Source organism: Pseudophryne corroboree, chromosome 8 (genome assembly GCF_028390025.1).
Source record: "Pseudophryne corroboree isolate aPseCor3 chromosome 8, aPseCor3.hap2, whole genome shotgun sequence".
NCBI lineage: Eukaryota > Metazoa > Chordata > Amphibia > Anura > Myobatrachidae > Pseudophryne > Pseudophryne corroboree.
The window spans coordinates 292,508,856-292,524,440 of NC_086451.1; the positions used below are offsets into that span (position 1 = coordinate 292,508,856).

The following is a 15,585-nucleotide window of genomic DNA, read 5'->3' on the forward strand; positions in this document are numbered from 1 at the left end:
AATTTACCGCAGCTAATGGTTTCGCTGGGGGCTATCCAATTATCCCTGGTACCCGGCACTTATCGGGGATTATGCTTCACATGCCTGAGGCACACAAAGCATAATCCCCAATAACCATATCTCAGAGCCGCGATAACACATGGGTCCGCAAACTTATCCCGGATCCCAATTTTTATCGTCTGAAAACGGAAATTTTTTTGTGCGATCAAAACTGGCTATAATTGGATAGCCCAATAATGACCATTGTTCAAAAATCGTGCCATCAGGCTTTTTTTGGGGCCGAAAAATGAACGCACCTAATTGGATACCACCCACTGCCTGTCCAAGGGGGAACAGTTTCTTCAGAGGTTTCCCCTTGCAGAGAAACCATCATATAGGTAATGTGTATTTAGAATGGAATGGAGAAGAATGCTCCCAGAGTAACAAGAAAAAGGGGGCATATATTGCTGACATGGCCCCCGTTTTGAGTAGCCACTCCCCTAGTGACATATGGTCCATAGTTGTCTACCCTCGCTCATTCTGCAGGAGACTCTCTGAAATAGTAGCAATATCCCTGAGTCCCTGAATAGACCAGCAATCTTCCTGATTGTACCTTAACCCATTATCTAGCTGTTACATTCTTGGGGGGGAATAAATCAGAGATATATACATTCAAAGGGAACCATCAGTGCCATTTCCATGTATTGGTTATAAGGCACAATGATCCCTATGGCTACATGCTTTTTAAATAAGGTTTCTTATGGCCACTTTCAGTATATGTGTATACAGTATACTAACTCTGGGGCTCATTTACATTTGGATGTAATTCATTTTCATGACACGCCTCTCAGATGTTGCAGACCATGTCCACACTGATAGGTGTTACTTTCACAATCTACCTGAAATGCTTTTTTTTTTTTTAAAGTAGGCAAGTATGATATGGTCAAGCCCATTTTTCCTGCATGCTTTCAGCATGCATTCATATTAACCTAAAGACATTTTTTCTGCTTCTACGACTGCCGACACTTCTCATTTTCACATATCCCCACTTCAAAATTCCCATTTCGACCACTGAGTACAAGAGACCATTAAATCTCCACTTACAGCTTCTCTGTTTGCTGGTTGTCGAAATGTCTTTGGTTCATGGTGCTCCCACGATAGTATTCCATCTCCTAAACAGGAAATAAGAGGAAACAACCCATCAGATCAAGGCAATCAGATTATCTATTCTCTCACCTTTGTTTGTGAAACAAATTGTGTGAGGCCTTATGTAAGTATGAAGGCAACCCCAAAGTAAGAGAACTTATAAATGTTCTATATTCTCCAGTGGTACATCGTTTCAATAAAAGTTACATAGAGAACTGTATCATGCTGCATGCATACAACAGATCATATTCACATACCTCTTGAATCTTAACTGGTACAATTGGATAGAATAGAAATACTGTAGTACAAATGTAGTAGAAAATTGGGCACACACTGCACAGCACATTGAAGAGGAACATAACGAAGCTGATGTATACAGTAGTTTGCTGTAAAATTTATTATTTGTGTAATTTATGCTGAAAAATGGTGTCACTGGTGTAGGGGAAATCAGGTGCACCAAATATTCCCCCCACATACATGTGTGAAACTGTGCATGGTCGGAAATGTGTGTGGCCTAATGGAAAGAGGTGTGGCCTTGCCGCATGCCTCCATCTTCATCACTCTGGTAGTTTACCCATCGTTCCCAGAGATGCTAGACTGCCCCTAGAGACTCTCTCTGCACTGCAGGTTCCTCCTCAGTGACATGAGTCCGACTGTCAATGTTTGTGCAGTTGGTTGATGGTTTCTGTACTGCATCTGAGTCGCACTGCCAGTGTCGTACTGGAGCATGAAGGGCCCACTGGGGAATGTAGTGGGAGGGGCCCATGTTTAGGGGTGTGGTCAGTCTCCAGAGGGGGTGTGGCCAGCCGCTATATTGGATTGCCTAACCATTATTGAGTGCATGAGCTGGGCCCCCTGACAAATATATAAATACTGCTAGTGTGTGCATGATAATGTACCAGATAAATATGGGCAATGCACTGTAGAGAATACATCATAGTCCCGTGCAGTATAAGGTAACATATGTATAATGTATAATTCAAGAACACAGTCTGGAACCTGATCCCTGGTTTCCCCTGTACCCCTGTGGGCCAGTCCGACCCTGCGCGCTGCGCATATTCCCTGATGGATTATTGATTGTGGTCTCAGGAATTTGTTGCAGAGTGACTGACAGTGAGTGTTTGTGGGAGGTAAAGGGGGAAGAGGGTGGTGAGTTAAACGCAGGCTTATTGCGACCATTTTGGGGTGTCTGAGTCTGCAACTGTGTACTTCCAACCTACAGTCTGAGCAACCATAAGATTGCCCCAACAAAAGAGAGTTGTCTTTCCCCTCTTTTTCTCTTGACACTAGTACTCATTACAACTCCAGGGAGCACCGCCGGACCTATAAATTATACTTACCATTCAGATAAGCTTCTTCTCCATGAGAAATAACCAATTTACTATTTATTAACATTTCTTTTTTGATGCTGGCTAATATATATATATATGATATTTTTTTTCTTTCCCCTTTGGGAATGATCCAGTGCGCCAACTTTTACCCTCACAAACCCCTTTTTTTCTCTTGCTTCAACCATAAGATTGCTCAGATGATGGATGGTGCATCTGTGTATGCCAGCAATGGATATGAGACGCCACCAGTGGACATCTCAGTACAAATCCCAGCGGCTACAACATTTTCATATTTTCCAAATCCGCTGCATACAGAATTGCAGTTGTGACAAACAATGTGTCCACCTCTGAATTAGGCCCTAAGCACCGGACTTGGCAACCAGTTAAGCAACACACCTGCAATATTCCCATAACACACATCTGAATAGCAACCTCCCAATCACCAACCAGACCAATACATTTCTGAGACTGTGCATCTCAATTCCAACTGTGGGTACACACCGTGGGACACAAGCGCTGTGCGACGTTCCAGCTACTTAGATGTAGGCGCAGTTGAAGAGTTTTGCCTATTTGTGCGAATAGCTTCATTGCATGAGAAAGCAGTAAAATCAGGGCTGTCTCTTCAAATGTGGCACTTTAATGTGTTTGAAGCTTTAGTTAAACAGGGCAAAATGCACCAAGAAACATGCTTACCTGTCAGATGGCAACTGGTAGATACATGATGAGTGTGGTGTGTGTGTGTGGGGGGGTGGTGGCTTGGATTGCACATCCTAACTCTAAACGTGAGATGTGCTACCATGCCAAGACTTCCACACAGAATTTTTTTTAGAAAATACAGGTGTACACCCTAAGTACTAAACACTGCTAATCATAATAATTACAATAAACTCTGCAATATGAAGAGTAAATGTGAGGTGCTTGGCATCATTTTGTCCAAAAATATGGGCCCACCAGTGGCGCACCCAGGGGGGGTTTCCGAGTACCCAGAAACCCCCCTCCACTAAAAAAAAAAAAAAAAAATTTTTTTTTTTTTTTTTTTTAGCTGCATGAGTATTATTAATGACTGTCTAGCGTCATCTGCAGCCTGCTGTCTTCCTGGTGGCACTTGCAAGTGCAATAAAAGTTTACTTTATTTTAATTATAGTACATATATATCCATGTGCCTACATATATACACATGTATATACATAAATGCAAATCCAAGGAAGAAGGCACTCTGCAGTCATCAATAATGGCAAAGTAGCAAATGTGTATTAAAGGTTCAGGTCGAGTACTTTCGGGGACAGCACCCCGTCCTCAGGACCACACCACAACAGTACAATCATATACATACATACATACATACATATAACACACACACACACACACACACACACACACACACACACACACACACATACATATGATATATATATATACATGTGTATATATATGTGTACTGTATGTGTGTGTATATATATATATATATATATATATATATATATATGTATGCATGTTTAATATGCTATGTATATGTGTATATGGGTTCACTACGATCTCCCGGCGGCCAGCCTCCCGGCGACCAGCATACCGGCGCCGGGAGGCCGGCCGCCGGCTTACCAACAGTGTGGCGAGCGCAAATGAGCCCCTTGCGGGCTCGCTGCGCTCGCCACGCTACGCGCGCCACACTATTCTATTCTCCCTCCAGGGGGGTCGTGGACCCCCACGAGGGAGAATAAGTGTCGGTATGCCGGCGGTCAGGCTCCCGGCGCCGGTATGCTGGTCGCCGGGAGCCCGACCGCTGGCATACTGAAGACCACCCGTGTATATGTATGTGTGTGTGTGTGTATGTATGTATATATATATATATATATATGTGTGTGTAGATATATGTATATATATATATATATATATATATATATGTATATATATATATATACACACACACACACACACACACACACACACACTAGTTTTACGGACCCAGCATATACTGGGTCACCTCAGTCCCCACCCCGTGATTGGCTCCGCCCAGTTCTGGAAACCCCCCCATGCAAATCCTGCGTTTGCCACTGCCCACCAACCGTGACCAGGTGACCTCATCTGGTGGGTTCCTAACACTAAGGTTCAAGTCCAGGGCACAAAACTCCAGATGCAAGATGAGCCCTATTTAAAGTAGAGTAGAAGACTTGGGGTCTATTTATAAAAGATAAAATCAGTTCATGTTTCCCCGTATTTAGGGCCTGTTTCTAAATACAGGGAAAGCAAAGCAAGTAAAGCAAAAAAGTAAGCAACTGGGCAAAACCATGTTGCACTGCAGTTGGGGCAGATGTAACATGTGCAGAGAGATTTAGATTTGGGCAGTGTGTGCTCAAGCTGAATTCTAAACTGCTGTTTAAAAATAAATCTTTTTAAGATTTATGGGCTACATGCAAAAGCAGCCAATATTTACCCTGCACAGAAATAATATAAATGTATTTGCTACCCATGCATGGCAACAACAGTCACAAACTTACCGTACTGAATCAGGCCCTTAGTGCATGGAAAGTGCAGGGAAATGACAGATTTCTGTGCCATTTGTGTTTCTCCTTCAAGATTCCTGCAACCCTCATAGTTAAAAATGGGAGCCTGGTAGGTTCAGTATTTACAAAAGTGAGAGAAGCGGACATATATAGTATTTTGCTCACTTGACTTACCAATAAACAATAATTACAGATAATTATTAATCTTTTCAAATGAAATGAATGATTGTAGCCATACAGGTCCTTCCTAGACACTCTGAGCCTGGAGTGAGACAGCATTTTGGGGGGCGTCTGCATCACAGATTAGATGTGACTGTGCACCAGGAGGCATGCAGCCTAGTGCTGAAAACACAAGGCTGCAGCCTATCCCCTTCTTCCCCTTTTGTCCCTCTTCACTGCCACAAATATCTGTGACACAACACAACCATTCACCGCTACACTGCAATGCAGATCATTGATGTATAGGTCATATGTCAATACGGCCAGGCAGATCAGGAACATGAAGCCCCCATAATGATTGCGGGACATACAGTATAGCCTTCAAATCAGGACTGCCAGAGCAAACTCGTGATGCTTGGAAAGTGTGAGGTTGTTGTGAAATATTACCATACATAATGCAGAACACACTACAGCACACCATACATCCATACATACGTAGTATAACCAATATATTTTACTCAAGTCTTTTGAGGTTTTTTTTTTAACTAAAGCCCCAGAAGTGTGGCACTGAAATAATAAAACCTAATTATGACTCATGTAATTAAATGTGTTTAATTAATTGCGTGAATTATTGTCCCATATATGAGCAGTAGCTGATTTGAGCCTCTATACACAGTGGTATTTCATATCGCCACTTCTACTACAATTGCAATACAATCACACTGACTTGCATTTTCCTTACTGCCACTTCTAAATTCCCACTTCAATCAGGGCTTATGAGTTAAGTTACTAGCTCTCTTCTTGTGGTCGGTTACATACAGTACAGACTAGGTCACATTAATGAGGTGAAAAGAAAACTGATATTCATTTCAGACTATTTCTTAGTGTTTTTAACCTTTATTTTTAGCTCTACGTTTGGTACTGAGACACAGCGTCAGTCTGGCTGCTACAATACATTACATAACAATTTATTAGTGTCTGCCAGACTAACTAGAATTGACTTGATCTCCTACAAATATTGTGCTATTCAAAATAAATAGCCTGGATTCAATCAAAGCATTGTCTCGTGTCCATAACAGCAAATTCTAATATTATAAACAAAAGCGATTATCCAGCGTGCTCACTATCTCACTCACAGCTGTCTTATGCTGGCCATACACTAGGTTGATATCGTGTACGAATATACGATATCGACTTGTCATGCGACCCATCGCATGTACATCGTGCATGTTTTGGGTGCAATTACGATGCGATGCGTGGCCCTGTGGGTCAGACGTTGCATCAACTGGTCATATGTGCTGCACAGTCCATCTGGGAAGGGGTCAACTGCAGATCGTACAAAAAAGCACCTTATAATCTATCGTACGCCGGGTAGCTGGTTGGGAGGGAAGGGGATTGTGGGACGGCTCGCATCTAATGTGAGTCGTCCTCAATGTGTGGCCAGCAGTACAGACAGCTGTCAGTAAGGAGCACACACAAATACTTAGAGATTTTACATAACTCAGTTAGCTAGCTTGCTGAATATATTTAAAACTAGGTGCTTCATCGCGCCCTACGGGCGCTCTTCACACCGTCGCAAGGGGCTACGCCCCCTTAACCCTTGCATGCCTTTCTGGGGTTTAATATTTGTATTATATGGAGTATTACCTGCATTCCTTTGTTAGTTGTTAAATATTGCACAATGAAAGGGCGTGCGATGGTGAAGGAGGCGCAGCCCCTTGCGACGGCGTGAACAGCACCTGCAGGGCACGATGTACAGAATTTAGCGGGTGCGGGGGGGACTGCGGATGGTGTCTGTAGATGCTGCGGGTGGAGGGAGGCAGAAGTGGGGGTGGGGCCCGGATGGGGAAGGTTCGGGAGGTGCTGCGTGTGGGGGAGGGGCAGAGGAGTGGGGGATGCAGATGGGGGAGGGGTCCGGAGGCACTGAAGGTGGGGGAGGGGCAGGGGTGCCACGGGTGGGAGAGGGGCAGGTGTGGGGATGTTGTGTATGGATGAAGGGTTCCGGAGGTGCTGTTGGATGGGAAGGGACGGGAGTGCCGGGGGTGGGGTAGGGGACCGCAGGCACCATGGGTAGGGTAGGGGCAGGTACGGGTGTTGCGGCGGATGGGAAAGGAGGTCCGGAGGTGCTGCAGGTGGTGGAGGGGCAGGTGCGGGGGTGCCATTGGTGGGGGAGGGGTGGGTGAGAGGGGGACCGCTGATGGAGGAGGGTGTCTGCAGATGCTGCGGGTGGAGGGGGGCAGGTGTGGTGGGAGACATATAAGGGGGGTGAATGGTGGAAGGGGCCTGGAGGTGCTGTGGGTGGTGAAGGGGTGGAGGAGTGGGAGCCACGGGTGGTGTAGAGGGTCTGGAGGCACAGCATGTGGGGGAGGGGTGGAGTGCCGCATGTGGTGGAGGGGAAGGTGCGGAGGTGTGGTGCATTGGGGAGAGGTCTGGAGGCGCTGCGGGTACTGTACATGCCATAAAAGGTAGTTGGAGGGTATGCAGTAACAGAGCCAGGACAGGGGTGACAGGGTCAGTACAGGGTTGACGGGGCCAGGACAGGGGTGACAGGGTCAGAACAGGGGTGACGGTGCCAGGACAGGGGTGACGGGGCCAGGACAGGGGTGACGGGGCCAGGACAGAAATGATAGGGACAGGATAAGGGTGACAGGGCCAGGATAAGGGTGAAAGGGCCAGGATAAGGGTGGCAGGGCAAGGCCAGGGGTGACAGGGACATGACAGAACACAGGGCACGGGAGAGATTGGTATTAGGGACAAAACAGTGGTGACAGACAGATGTGTCTTACCGGAGTCACTGCTGCTGGCTGCTGCTGTTCCACTCCAACCTGTTGGGATCTGCTGCTGCTGGAGACTTGGCATGGCTGACTCTCTCAGGCTGGAGTCCTGCTTCCTCTGCCCGTCCGCATCCCTCCCCCCCTCCTCAGTCACACACCGCAGACCTCGCGCAGCTGCCGGGCACTGTGGTAAGGTGAGACTGGAAATGACTGGTTAGCCCCCAGGAGATGCTGCGGCTGGAGGGAGGAGGGGGTCATAGCATGCACGTGGCGCGGACCTCACGGCTTCCGGGCACTGTGGTAAGCAGCAGAGCCGGATTAAGGTGGGGGGGGGGGCAGGGGATACGTACCGTTGGCCCCACAGTTTTAGGGGACCCTCCGGCTGGAGTAGCTCTGTCCCAGCTCAGAAGCTCCCCCCGTCCTGCCAGCAACAGCGGCAGCATTGTGCTACAGTCAGCACACGCTGCTGCATATTGGCAGGTCTGTGGTGTTGCAGGGAGGCAGCAGTCTCCCTGCTTTCTTCTCCCTGTGCGGGTGTGTAGGGGGAGCGACCACCTCCTCTGGATTTAGCCCTAGCTGAGGGGCCAAAATCCCATCAAAAAAATAAAAATAAAAATCGAAATTTGCATAAGGGGGCGTGGCCGCGCGGGGCGCGATTAGGCCACGCCCCCAACCCACAGCAGGCACAGCAATGAGATAGGGCTCCCCTGTCTCAAGTGCCCTGTGCCCCCCGGACTCATAATCAGCCCCTGGGAGCATGCCAGCAGCTCACAGAGCGCTGGGCATGCTCCCTCACTGACGAAAACGGGGCCCTCCCGTGAAGCCACGCCCCCTTTTCGCCGAGTGTATGTCCCTCCTTCTGCCTGGATAAAGCTCCTGCAGAAAGCTGGGAGGTGTGCACCCATGCCTGTGACATGTCCAATGCCCATGCTATCTGCTTCTGCTCCTAGTCTCCTGTAGATTTGGCCAGATCTCTGTGACTCATTTGACTAACTCCGCCCACTGTTGTGACTCCGCCCAGCGTTAGCAAATGAATCACAAGGTCACAGAATAGGGCTATTATATAGGAGATAGTAGTTGACAGACTTTTATTTTGTACCCAACAGCCTTCCAGGATATCCATAGCCAGAGGGCATACTGTACCCCGGGCCCTGGCCTCCCTCTGTCAGGGGGCCTCCTGACCAAAGCACACTGACATCACTAGCTTTCCCTCTTATGCAGCAGCAGAACCAGACAGCCAGAATGCGAGCAGGACGATATACAGTGCAGGCAGAGACACAGGAGTATCAGATTTCATGAACTATCGATGGAGCTTCCCAACCAGAGGAGATATAGGAGGGTGGAGAGAGCTGTAAGTGACATTGTAAAGACCAGTACTGACGGGAGAGATGTGTGCTGAGCGATCTTAACACAGACCGCTCAGCACACATCTCTCCCCCCGCTCAGCACAGCGTGTTGTGTGCTGAGCGAGGGGAGGGGGGGCACTCACTTCACACAGCGCTGAAGTGAGCGACCCGCTAGATTGAGCATGCATGCAGGCTCAATCTAGCACCGGTGACAGTGCCGCGCAGGGCCGCGCATTGCTATCGCTGGGGGGCATACACACCACAGATCCGTGCTTAAAATCTAAGCAATCTAGTCAGATTGCTTAGATTTTAAACACGGATCTCTCCGTGTGTACCCCCCTTAAGTGACAATGTAAGTAGTACAGAGGCTGCTGCTATTTTTGCATGTGACAAGATAAACTATTGATTTTATTTTTCTATGTGTATTTGAAGGTTGTTTGATTTGTCATTGTTCCGCTACAAGAACATTTTATAAAATAGTTGTCTTTTAATTAGGCGTTTAGCTTAAATCTAATATACACCATTAGACTAAATTTAATATACAGTACACAATCCATACATCCCAACATGACCCATTCCAGGAGGGACAAAATGCTCTCTACCTGGACTTCCTTTATAAGTTATGATTACAATCACCTGTGTTTAAACACCTTTCTTATCAATTAAATAATTCAACACAGGTGACACCAGGGAAGTCCATGTAAAGAGCATTTTGTGCCTCCTGGAATGGGTCATATTGGGAGGTATGCACAATCTTATATAGCCCACCCCACCCCACACCCCTCCATCGGGGCCCCCCTGTCTAAAGTGTCCCGTGCACCCCCTTAATCCGGCCCTGAGGATGTCGCCATCCATTCATACATGGAAATAACATATTTTTATTTGTGTTTTTTAAGGTGTCGATGTGATTGTGTATTTTTAATAAAGAATAACTAAATATCAGCGCTTTCATCACTTTTTTTTTGCATATATTCCAACTAGGGCAGAGAATGAAGTGATTGGTACAAATGACTCTTCTATGCAAAATAGCCCATCACCAATGCCCCCAGAAATACAGCCCATAATGAAACGAAAAGTGGTACAAGATGGAATTGTCTTTGGGCCCTTCCACCCACTTGGATATGTTGGATATTAAAAAGGACATGCAGAGTTTGACAGGGCCGAAACTAGGACTAACGGCACCCGGGGCAAGACAGAAATTTAGCGCCCCCCAAAAAAAAATATATATATAAAATAAAATAAACAAAATAAAAATTAATAATAATTAAATAAATATATATATATATATATATATATATATATATATAAATAATAATAATAATAATAATAATAATAAAATAACATAGAAAAATTAAAATAACAAAATAAATAAAATAAGTAAGAATATGTACACAGCCACATACACTATATATCTATCTATCTATATATCTATCTATATATATATCTATATATATCTATATATATATATATATATATATATAATCTGTAGCTGTCACAGTGGTGAAAATTAGCAGTCTCAACATTATAGATTAGGGCAATATACTGTATATAAGCTTAAGTAAACTAGTTTAAAAGAGCTGCAGGGGTTAACACCAGTCACAGTGAGTGTGTGTGTGTGTGTGTGTGTGTGTGTGTGTGTGTGTGTGTGTGTGTGTGTGTGTGTGTGTGTGTTTTACCTTCGGTCCTCTTCCTGCTTCCATCCATCACTGTGCTGTCGGGCTGAATGCAATCCTGTGTGGGGCCAGAGAAAGGTCAGCAGCATGACCACATTCATAGCTAGGGCGGGCGGGCGGCTGGTATACTTTTTTGGCTTGCCCCTGAGGAAGGGAAACTAGATGCTTTCCTGACCCCCTAGCTCCAGCAGCGGCGGCCATCTTTCTGCAGGGTGCAATGCCTCATGGGATTTGTAGTCTCTATGCTACTGCATAAAGTCTAAGCAGTAGCACACATGACTACAAATCCCATTTTACTCCACTAGATTCTCTGCTGTGTCAGACGCAGCTGATCCCTATCCAATCCTGCGCCCGGGTCACATGCCCCCTTCAGTGACAGCGATCCAAATAGAAATTGTCCTGCTCCAAAGGGTAAATGCCTGACGTGTTTCACTGCATAAGCCTTGCAGCTTTTTCAAAGGTATACTGTGTTGTCTGGGTTTAGGCTTTATATACCCTGATCTTCTCGGGTCTCTCACAGATTGCAGATCTCAGCAAAACCCTCACTCTCTGCTGGACACTCACTGACCGCGATGGTTCTCCTTTTCCTGGCGCTCCTGTGTACGACCGGAGCGCCAGGAAAAAGCCTTTGAAAAAGCTGCAAGGCTTATGCAGCGAAACGCGTCAGCCATTTACCCTTTGGAGCAGGACAATTGCTATTTGGATCCGAACCAACCCTCATCACCTTCCAGCTATCCAGAGGAGTCCTAGAGAGGCACCATCCAATCACCGCACTGCATGAGGTACTCATCATTTATGGGACACACTATTTAATCTTCTAGCGGCATATGGAATTTTTATTGGACTCTCTAACATCATTTAAAAGAGACTCTTCATAGTGGATCATTACTGGACATTTATATCATTCAAGGGCAACACCCGAACGGATCCTACAGATTTAACACAATATATGTCCTAAACTAACATCTTGGGTAAACTCTACCTTTTATGAATGCATATGGCATAATATTATTGCACAGAATATTGTTGTTTTTTAACAAGTTAGCTTTTATTAAATTGTTTTAAAATTAACACATTTAGTGAATGATATTGTTCCTTCCTCTTGGAGCACAGCCTCCCCCCTTTTTACCTATTTTTCATTGTTATATATTGGGAGTGACTTCCCTCTACACATTGGTTGCTGCTTAGCGGAGCACCTCGCCTCACAGCGCCCGAATACCTTTGGGTATTATTTATTACCTTTTTTGCAACCATCTAAGAGAGGCTGTTCGTTCAGAGAGTTGAGAAATAAACTTTCCTAAGTAAGTAATCATTCCTAGGAATCTTCTGACGTCGTCTTTGTTGTTAGGATGTTCCATGTTCACTATGGCTGATATTTTCCTTGGGTCTGGTTTTACACCTTGATCCGAGACCACGTCGCCCATAAAGGTAAGTGTATTCACGCCAAATTCACATTTGTCCTTGTTTAGCTTTAGATTCACTTTCTTGACAAGTTCCATTACTTGTCTCAATCTAGAATCACGTTCTTCCTTTGTAGATCCCCAGACAATAATGTCATTCATCATTGTTTCAACACCTGGAATATGTTCAAAAATCATGTGTATCTTTTTGTGATATACTTCTGGAGCAGACAATATTCCATATGGTAGTCGAAGAAATCTGTATCGACCTTCTGGTGTATTAAATGTACAAAGCTTTGAGCTGGCCTCATCTAGCTTCATTTGCCAGAATCCTGAAGATGCGTCCAATTTACTGAACCATTTTGCTCCCGCAAATTGCGACATGATTTCATCTCTGGTTGGTAGTTTGAAATGTTCTCGTTTAATAGCTTTGTTTAAATCTCTGGGGTCTAGATATATTCTGAGTTGTCCGTTTTTCTTTTCAACAATTACTAAGGAGCTTACCCATTCAGTAGGCTCATCAACTTTCTGTATCACACCCAAGGCTTCCATGCGATTTAACTCTTGTTTCAGTTTTTCTCTCAGCGCAAACGGCACTTTTCTACAGGGGTGTATCACTGAAGAAACTTGCGTGTCTATATTTATTTTATGCTCTCCAGCCAAACAACCTAGACCTTCAAACAAGTCTCTGTATTCTGTAAACATCGATTTGCAGTCATCTTCTACTTGTGATGTCACCATAAAAACTTTCTTTAGCAAGCTTAGTTTCTCACAGGAACTTAATCCTAGAATCGGTTGCACATTTTTATCCACAATCAGTAGAGATGTTTTAAACTGTTGTCCCTTATATTTCAGTGTCACTAAGCATGTACCTTTCACAGGAATTTCCTCCCCAGTGTACCCTGTAACTTTCAGTTTGGCTGGATGAATTTTAGGTTTTACTCTAAAAGTCTTATAGTCTTGAAACGATATTAAATTCACCTGTGCACCAGTATCAAGCTTAAAGGGAATGACAATCTCATTCTCAGTTAAAGGGACAATCCATTCTTTCTTATCTGCACTGCAAAGTTCAATGCAATCCACAAAGAATTCCTCTGTTTGTTTAACAGCATGCACATTGGTTGTTTCACTTTTGATTTTACAGCATTTGGCAAAGTGATTAAGTCTACCACATTTCATGCAGGTTTTACCATAAGCCGGGCACATTTTAGGATTGTGAGCATTTCCACATCTACTACACATTTCCTTATTAGACTGTGGCTTAGACTGCTTCATTCTTGAGAATGGAGGTTTGCTTGGCTCTGTTTCCTGCACTACATGGACAGCAGCATCAACTTCCTTGTGTAACGTTATGGCTTGAAATCTAGTTATTTCTGCAGATCTACACATAGTCACTGCCTTGTCTAGTGTTAGGTCTTGCTCTCTCAGCGGTCTCTCTCTGAGTCCATTTTCAGGTATTCCACAGACAATACGATCTCTAATCAGTGAATCCTTTAAATCACCAAACTCACAGGTTTTACTGAGTGATTGCAGCTCTGTAACATACTGATCAAATCCATCTACAGACTTCTGATCACATGTGAAAAACTTATATCTTTCATATGTCACATTTTTCCTTGGCACAAAGTAATCTTCAAACTTTTGCATTATAGAAGATAGCACCATATTCTGCCCCTCATCAAACTGAAAACTATTATAAATGTCCAGCACATCCTCTCCTATCACATGGAGGAAAATGGATGTTTTAGTTTTGTCAGCCTCTGTATCAGCTCCACATGCAGCAAGATATATATTAAACCTTTGCTTAAATCTTTTCCAGTTTTCAGACAAGTTACCAGACATCAGCATGCCGGTTGGAGGAGCTAGTTTATCCATGGTTACTCACTGTTTGAAGAGAGGTGCACACGGCAAGCTTTGCAGACACTGAGTATCACAGCCTTACAGACTTCTGCAAGATTCTTTCACACTCTGAGAGCACTAGCAGTCCAAGTTAAACTTCTTCTGACACCATGTTTTGTTCATACGTTTGTAAATCCAGTCATCAGGACACAGAGACATGTGAGTTCACTGCTGTGCTGTTTAATTCTATCACCAACTCCAGGCACACTGCACACTGGACCACCCACTTCCCAGCATCCCCCTGGTCCCAGGGACCATCACTGAAGATTCAGGCTTACACAGATTAGTAAGGGAGTGTCTACAAATATTAAGCATTCTAATACACTAACATCACACCTTGGTTTTATGTAAAGACAAGGTGGCTATTGGAGACTGAGCAAGAGTAGGTTGCAGTACGGTGAGACGTACACAGAACCCTGGCTAGATGCCGCTGCACTATTTGCGGACAGAGAGGGATAACCTAATGCATGTGAGTGCAACAATGCACAGGTTGTAATATAATATTAAAACAATAACTATGTAAATGCAGCAATGCACATGGTGTTATAAATAACAAGATGGTAAATGCTAATGATTTGTAATGCAACAATGCACAGGATATTATAATAAAGAAATGTTGGCAAGATAGTGCCTGTGTGGAAACTCCACACCAAGACCTGAGTATATGGCAAGCTGGATCAGATCAGGAATCCATCAGGCAAGGTCTCAGAATCACGGTTGTTACACAGGCTGACAGGTTCTCACACGAGCTGACAGGTTCTCACACAAGCTGACAGGTTCTCACAAAGGCAGGAACTATCACCAGCGATTTGGGAGAGGCCAGGAAGAGAATATAAATGGTGCTTCACCAATAAAAACCCAGTGATCTTGACAAATAAACCCTATGCAGCTGCTCCCATCAGCCCCAAAGATGAGATAATAAATGAAAGGACGTGCAGCTGCACTGCTGCACATTCACAGGTCACTGCCAGACTAGTTGCCCAGGAACCGGGAATGCTGCCTGTGTCTAGCGTCCCGGTTACTAGGCGCTCTGCGGCTCCCAGTTCCCCTGCGAAAGCATTGCTAAGTACAGGGTAGGACCCGGAAGCGCCGGCTAACGGAGGAAGTGCAGCATCCCGGACGCTTAGCAACGGCCGGAACCTGCCTCCTCCATGAGCCGCACTGCGGCTGATAACACTTTTTTATTTTTTTAATTTTTTTAGATGGACACGGAACAGATTTGTCGGCAACACTGGGAGTGTATGAATCCTGGACAGATACGTCAACAGCAGGGCCACTTGAGTGGACTGGCACAGGGAGTGAATGAACACAGCACAGCAGCCACTGGACATGACACAGCACAGCCCAGCAGACAGCACAGCAGCGTGGACAGTGACA

At 45.0% G+C, this 15,585-nt stretch overlaps 1 protein-coding gene across 1 annotated transcript in view; it reads right to left on the minus strand.

The window, feature by feature from the left end:
- The window catches only part of CHRDL1 (chordin like 1), a 265,958-nt gene that overhangs the window by 61,367 nt on the left and 189,006 nt on the right, over positions 1-15,585 (minus strand). Inside the window, exon 5 of the mRNA XM_063937307.1 lies at positions 1,084-1,151. Coding sequence (XP_063793377.1) covers positions 1,084-1,151 — 68 coding nt within the window. The remainder of the gene's footprint in view (positions 1-1,083; positions 1,152-15,585) is intronic.